The sequence below is a fragment of the Penaeus japonicus genome, unplaced genomic scaffold, assembly GCF_977035675.1.
Source record: "Penaeus japonicus unplaced genomic scaffold, GWHDUDI00000001_assembly GWHDUDI00000016, whole genome shotgun sequence".
NCBI lineage: Eukaryota > Metazoa > Arthropoda > Malacostraca > Decapoda > Penaeidae > Penaeus > Penaeus japonicus.
The window spans coordinates 9044084-9051583 of record NW_028234418.1 but is presented as its reverse complement, the minus strand read 5'-3'; the positions used below and the strand labels follow the sequence as shown (position 1 = coordinate 9051583).

Genomic DNA, 7500 nt, shown 5'->3' with positions numbered 1-7500 from the left:
CCTCCTCCTCCTCCTCCTCCTCCTCCTCCTCCTCCTCCTCCTCCTCCTCCTCCTCCTCCTCCTCCTCCTCCTCCTCCTCCTCCTCCTCCTCCTCCTCCTCCTCCTCCTCCTCCTCCTCCTCCTCCTCCTCCTCCTCCTCCTCCTCCTCCTCCTCCTCCTCCTCCTCCTCCTCCTCCTCCTCCTCCTCCTCCTCCTCCTCCTCCTCCTCCTCCTCCTCCTCCTCCTCCTCCTCCTCCTCCTCCTCCTCCTCCTCCTCCTCCTCCTCCTCCTCCTCCTCCTCCTCCTCCTCCTCCTCCTCCTCCTCCTCCTCCTCCTCCTCCTCCTCCTCCTCCTCCTCCTCCTCCTCCTCCTCCTCCTCCTCCTCCTCCTCCTCCTCCTCCTCCTCCTCCTCCTCCTCCTCCTCCTCCTCCTCCTCCTCCTCCTCCTCCTCCTCCTCCTCCTCCTCCTCCTCCTCCTCCTCCTCCTCCTCCTCCTCCTCCTCCTCCTCCTCCTCCTCCTCCTCCTCCTCCTCCTCCTCCTCCTCCTCCTCCTCCTCCTCCTCCTCCTCCTCCTCCTCCTCCTCCTCCTCCTCCTCCTCCTCCTCCTCCTCCTCCTCCTCCTCCTCCTCCTCCTCCTCCTCCTCCTCCTCCTCCTCCTCCTCCTCCTCCTCCTCCTCCTCCTCCTCCTCCTCCTCCTCCTCCTCCTCCTCCTCCTCCTCCTCCTCCTCCTCCTCCTCCTCCTCCTCCTCCTCCTCCTCCTCCTCCTCCTCCTCCTCCTCCTCCTCCTCCTCCTCCTCCTCCTCCTCCTCCTCCTCCTCCTCCTCCTCCTCCTCCTCCTCCTCCTCCTCCTCCTCCTCCTCCTCCTCCTCCTCCTCCTCCTCCTCCTCCTCCTCCTCCTCCTCCTCCTCCTCCTCCTCCTCCTCCTCCTCCTCCTCCTCCTCCTCCTCCTCCTCCTCCTCCTCCTCCTCCTCCTCCTCCTCCTCCTCCTCCTCCTCCTCCTCCTCCTCCTCCTCCTCCTCCTCCTCCTCCTCCTCCTCCTCCTCCTCCTCCTCCTCCTCCTCCTCCTCCTCCTCCTCCTCCTCCTCCTCCTCCTCCTCCTCCTCCTCCTCCTCCTCCTCCTCCTCCTCCTCCTCCTCCTCCTCCTCCTCCTCCTCCTCCTCCTCCTCCTCCTCCTCCTCCTCCTCCTCCTCCTCCTCCTCCTCCTCCTCCTCCTCCTCCTCCTCCTCCTCCTCCTCCTCCTCCTCCTCCTCCTCCTCCTCCTCCTCCTCCTCCTCCTCCTCCTCCTCCTCCTCCTCCTCCTCCTCCTCCTCCTCCTCCTCCTCCTCCTCCTCCTCCTCCTCCTCCTCCTCCTCCTCCTCCTCCTCCTCCTCCTCCTCCTCCTCCTCCTCCTCCTCCTCCTCCTCCTCCTCCTCCTCCTCCTCCTCCTCCTCCTCCTCCTCCTCCTCCTCCTCCTCCTCCTCCTCCTCCTCCTCCTCCTCCTCCTCCTCCTCCTCCTCCTCCTCCTCCTCCTCCTCCTCCTCCTCCTCCTCCTCCTCCTCCTCCTCCTCCTCCTCCTCCTCCTCCTCCTCCTCCTCCTCCTCCTCCTCCTCCTCCTCCTCCTCCTCCTCCTCCTCCTCCTCCTCCTCCTCCTCCTCCTCCTCCTCCTCCTCCTCCTCCTCCTCCTCCTCCTCCTCCTCCTCCTCCTCCTCCTCCTCCTCCTCCTCCTCCTCCTCCTCCTCCTCCTCCTCCTCCTCCTCCTCCTCCTCCTCCTCCTCCTCCTCCTCCTCCTCCTCCTCCTCCTCCTCCTCCTCCTCCTCCTCCTCCTCCTCCTCCTCCTCCTCCTCCTCCTCCTCCTCCTCCTCCTCCTCCTCCTCCTCCTCCTCCTCCTCCTCCTCCTCCTCCTCCTCCTCCTCCTCCTCCTCCTCCTCCTCCTCCTCCTCCTCCTCCTCCTCCTCCTCCTCCTCCTCCTCCTCCTCCTCCTCCTCCTCCTCCTCCTCCTCCTCCTCCTCCTCCTCCTCCTCCTCCTCCTCCTCCTCCTCCTCCTCCTCCTCCTCCTCCTCCTCCTCCTCCTCCTCCTCCTCCTCCTCCTCCTCCTCCTCCTCCTCCTCCTCCTCCTCCTCCTCCTCCTCCTCCTCCTCCTCCTCCTCCTCCTCCTCCTCCTCCTCCTCCTCCTCCTCCTCCTCCTCCTCCTCCTCCTCCTCCTCCTCCTCCTCCTCCTCCTCCTCCTCCTCCTCCTCCTCCTCCTCCTCCTCCTCCTCCTCCTCCTCCTCCTCCTCCTCCTCCTCCTCCTCCTCCTCCTCCTCCTCCTCCTCCTCCTCCTCCTCCTCCTCCTCCTCCTCCTCCTCCTCCTCCTCCTCCTCCTCCTCCTCCTCCTCCTCCTCCTCCTCCTCCTCCTCCTCCTCCTCCTCCTCCTCCTCCTCCTCCTCCTCCTCCTCCTCCTCCTCCTCCTCCTCCTCCTCCTCCTCCTCCTCCTCCTCCTCCTCCTCCTCCTCCTCCTCCTCCTCCTCCTCCTCCTCCTCCTCCTCCTCCTCCTCCTCCTCCTCCTCCTCCTCCTCCTCCTCCTCCTCCTCCTCCTCCTCCTCCTCCTCCTCCTCCTCCTCCTCCTCCTCCTCCTCCTCCTCCTCCTCCTCCTCCTCCTCCTCCTCCTCCTCCTCCTCCTCCTCCTCCTCCTCCTCCTCCTCCTCCTCCTCCTCCTCCTCCTCCTCCTCCTCCTCCTCCTCCTCCTCCTCCTCCTCCTCCTCCTCCTCCTCCTCCTCCTCCTCCTCCTCCTCCTCCTCCTCCTCCTCCTCCTCCTCCTCCTCCTCCTCCTCCTCCTCCTCCTCCTCCTCCTCCTCCTCCTCCTCCTCCTCCTCCTCCTCCTCCTCCTCCTCCTCCTCCTCCTCCTCCTCCTCCTCCTCCTCCTCCTCCTCCTCCTCCTCCTCCTCCTCCTCCTCCTCCTCCTCCTCCTCCTCCTCCTCCTCCTCCTCCTCCTCCTCCTCCTCCTCCTCCTCCTCCTCCTCCTCCTCCTCCTCCTCCTCCTCCTCCTCCTCCTCCTCCTCCTCCTCCTCCTCCTCCTCCTCCTCCTCCTCCTCCTCCTCCTCCTCCTCCTCCTCCTCCTCCTCCTCCTCCTCCTCCTCCTCCTCCTCCTCCTCCTCCTCCTCCTCCTCCTCCTCCTCCTCCTCCTCCTCCTCCTCCTCCTCCTCCTCCTCCTCCTCCTCCTCCTCCTCCTCCTCCTCCTCCTCCTCCTCCTCCTCCTCCTCCAGTTCTGTGGTGCCCCGCCGCCCCTGCACGTGTGTGGGCGTGACGAACCCTCCTACTCGGCCGCCTTCATCTTCGACAGCGCCACCTTCAGCATGTCGGGAGAACAACACCGCCTCCACTGCTACTGCCCCCCGCCCATGGCCCACGTGCGCGCAGACATGGTGGAGGACGTGGTGGACGGGGAGCTCATTATGGCAACTGTGCACGCATGCTCGAGGGTAAGAGGGGGTGGGGGAGTGGGGAAGGGGTGGGGGAGTGGGGAAGGGGTGGGGGAGTGGGGAAGAGGGGGCGGGGGAGTGGGGAAGGGGTGGGGGAGTGGGGAAGAGGGGGCGGGGGGAGTGGGGAGTGGGAGGGGGTGGGGGTAAGGGGGGAGGGGAGTGGGGAAGAGGGGGCGGGGGAGTGGGGAGTGGGAGGGGGTGGGGGTAAGGGGGGAGGGGAATGGGTAAGAGGGGGCTGGGGAGGGGGGAGGGGTGGGGAAGGATGAGTGGGTAAGGGGTGGGTAAGTGGGGAGGGGGAGTGGGATGAGAAATTATATTATATGTTATTGATAATGATAGCAATAATAGGAGTGATGATGATAATAACAATGATAATGATGATGATGATGATACTTTTTGTCATTGCTATCATTGCTATCAGTTGTATTATTGTTACTATTATTTTCATTGTCTTTTTATCATTGTCGTTATTATCATTATCATTATTGTTATTATTATCATTGTAGTTATCATTGCTGTTATTTACACTGTTATTATTATAATTATTATTATAATTATCATTATCGTTACTATCATTATCATCATTACTGATATTTTCATAATCATTCTTATCATTATCGTCATTATTATTATCACCATTCCAATTGTTGGTGATTTTTTCATTGTAGTTTTTTGTTGATATAAACCTTGTCATGATATTTATTTTGAAATTAGACATAGACTATCATTGCATGGCATTCACGCAACCAACATGAACAAAACTTAGTAACAATAGATAGACTATAAGTAATCGTTAGGTATTTTCTCAAAGAAGCAAACAACCCTTTGTCTAAGAACAAACAACCACATTTCCTTCCTCGCATTTTCATCACTGATTCCTCTCTCTCCTCTTTCCCTCGTGCAGCTTCCAGCGTGCGCGGAGGAGACAGCCTGCAAGGAGGTGGCTCTCGCCTCTGGCACTGCCCTGGTGTACCCCAAGTGCCGCTGCCCCAGAGAATTCTCGTGCCCGACTCTTGGCACTTCCGTCGCCCCACATAGCAACAACTACCCCCGGGGATCGGCGTATTCCGTGTTCTGCCAGCGCCGCTTCTAGGCACGTCTTCTTCTTGCTGACTGGGTTCCTTCTTGAAGTCTGTGTTCTTCTTCTTCGCCATTTCGCGAGTTCTGCTTGTCGCTCTGCTGTCTACGCCCTTCCCTTCCGTGTCTTTTGGTTGAGGGACGATCGTCTGGCGGTCTTTGTCTCATCTGCGACGGGTTGGGATCTTGATTTCTTTCGTCTGTTTCCTTATTTCATCCATCTTATCAGTTTGAGATTCTCTTTTCTTTTTTTTCTACTTATTTTTCTTCGTTTTTCTTCACTTTTTCTTTTATTTACCGACTTCACTCAAATCAGTGTTCCCCTTTTCCCACACGTTTCCCGTTTCCCTTCGGCTGCAGCGTGGAGGTGGTGGCGGTCGTCTGAGGACCTCGTGGTCGTCGGGAGAACCAGCGGGCACGGTCTGTCTGCCGCGCATGTGCTCCTGTAGTTAGTCCCTGGCGAGGGCAGCGGGGCACGGTATTTCATCACACCTCCTATCTCACGGACACTCGGAAAGGACACTCGCTCTTCAAGTGGATATCATTTTGAGAAGACTATTTTTTTTTTTCTTCCTTTTTTTTTTTCTTTTTTTTTTTTTTTTTTTCTTCCTTTTTTTTTCTTTTTCTTTTTTTTTCTCTTAGTCTTTGAGCTTTGGAGGTTTTAGGATGTTGGGCCTGGTTGTTTGCCACGGACGGATGACACTGAAGGCGCCACACGTCACAGGAATGGAGATAACTGACGTAGGAGCGGATGCCTCCCTTTGGCTGGAGTTTTATGCTTTTTGAACTTTTAATTTTTTTGATTATTTTTTTTTTCTCTCTCTCTATTTTGAAACTGTACTTCTGGAAGATGGTGTGAATATATGTCTACTGAGAGATGTTAAGAGCAATAAATAGAAAATATAGAAATAAATTGCATAAAATCTCTTGAAGAAATATGTTTCGATATACATACACATATCATTATATATATGCATGCATACGTACATGCAGACAGATATCTATATCTATATATCTATCTATCTATATATATGTATAAATATATATATATATATACATATATATATATATACATATATATATATATAAGGCACACATAAATATAGAATGATCCGTACACTTTTATCTCACCTTCATAATCTTTGTTTCTCGCGCCTCGTCCGAACAAGACATTGGTGTTCTGTGAGTGAAAAAAAGTGAAGATAAAAAGGAAATCTCTTCTTGCCACTTAAACGCACCTGGGTCTGAGCTGTTGGTGAAAATCTCAATAAGGTCTATTTTCCCATTACATGTGCATCATAAAATGTACCTTAAGAGGAGTTTTCCTGAATAGCTCAGACATCATTTTTTTTATTTATCGTTATTATTGTCGTTATCATTATTACTATAAGTATTATCATTATCATAATCCTTATTATCCTTTTTTTTTTATCTTTTCATCACAAAGCTCACACGGAGCTTCTCCGAGGCTGGATATTTTTATCTTTTTTATATATCTTATCTCTTTTTCTTCTTCTTCCTTTACCAGACACATGGAATTATGTAACCTTCATTTTATTGAAGGAAAAACAAAATAGAAGACAGGTGTGTGACCTCCCAAGGTTTTAGGAAATAAACCGAGGGATTTATTTATGATTGAAAGCTTATAGGCGCCATTGGACCATATCAGAAAGTGTTTTTGATCAAGGCTTATCAATTATTGATGATTAAGCCTACTGATTAAGGCCTAAGGATTTTTTCTTCTCCCTTGGTTGCCCTCCTTGTAAGGTAATGAGAGAAAATATATGTATATGCTGTAACTTTGGCACTCCTCGTCCAATGAAGTCACCCAAAAATAAATGAATAAAATATACATATAATAAAAAAAAAACAGTGATTAGAAATATTAGAGGTGATGAACTGGAACTCAAGAAATGAAGGTATAAATTATTGATGGTTGATTTGTATCTGTTTCAATGAATAAATATCCATCAAAGGTAATACGCTGTGTTTTATTGTTATTCGGAAACCTTTGATCTTTGTTGGTGATTTTTATTTGGTGTTTTACCATTGCAATATCTTTTAAATTAATGATTCCCAGAAGACTTTTGACAAAACGACCGAAATCAATGAAAGCTGCAGATTAAAAAGTGATGATTTCGCAATACGGAAATACACAGGAAAATATATTATCTTTTAGTATATAAAAAAAGACATAGAAATAATATTTACGGGTGGTTCGTTGGGTTGTATATGGTTCAACTGAAAGGGTTAACAAATTGGATAACAAAAGCAAGCGAAAAATGAAAAAAAAAACAAAAAAATGGAACGTGAATCAAAATCGCTGTGAGTCAACAGATTCATATTCTTTTTTCTGTAAAGGAAAAAGAAAAAAATATATACATCGAGTACATGAAATAGGTTTTGACTTTGAAAGAAAGAACAAATTCTAACAAGGTTAAACTTTTGTTGTTTTGTTTGAGAGACAATCAAATATGGATTCTATTGCTATTCATAAAAAAAATAGTGTGAGATATTTGGATTGCATATAGCCATAATATTGGCACTTTTGAAATATTCATTTGCAAGTTATTTCAAAATCATGATTTTATAAACGTTGGTCAAAAATACACTTTGTACGGTTGTGGATATGGAAACAGAGGGACCAGAGGAGGCCGTTGCAGCGATTGAACACAGAGAGAAATTCATATATATATATATATATATATATATATATATATATATATATATATATATGTATATACATATATATGTATATATATATATATATTATATATATATATATATATATATATATCATATATATAGATATATATCATATATATATTCATACATACATACATACATTCATACATATATATATATATATATATATATATATATATATATATATGTATATGTATATATATATATATATATATATATATATATATATATATATATATATATATATATATATACACACACACACACACACACACACACACACACACACACACACACACACA

The 7500-nt window shown here is 49.9% G+C and overlaps 1 protein-coding gene across 1 annotated transcript in view; it reads left to right on the top strand.

Moving 5' to 3' along the window:
• Positions 1–5071, top strand: part of LOC122247123 (U-scoloptoxin(11)-Sm5a) — a 35907-nt gene extending 30836 nt beyond the window's left edge. Inside the window, exons 3-4 of the mRNA XM_043006155.2 lie at positions 3200–3415; positions 4320–5071. Coding sequence (XP_042862089.1) covers positions 3200–3415; positions 4320–4508 — 405 coding nt within the window. The 3' untranslated portion in view covers positions 4509–5071. The remainder of the gene's footprint in view (positions 1–3199; positions 3416–4319) is intronic.
• Positions 5072–7500: the final 2429 nt, after the last annotated feature.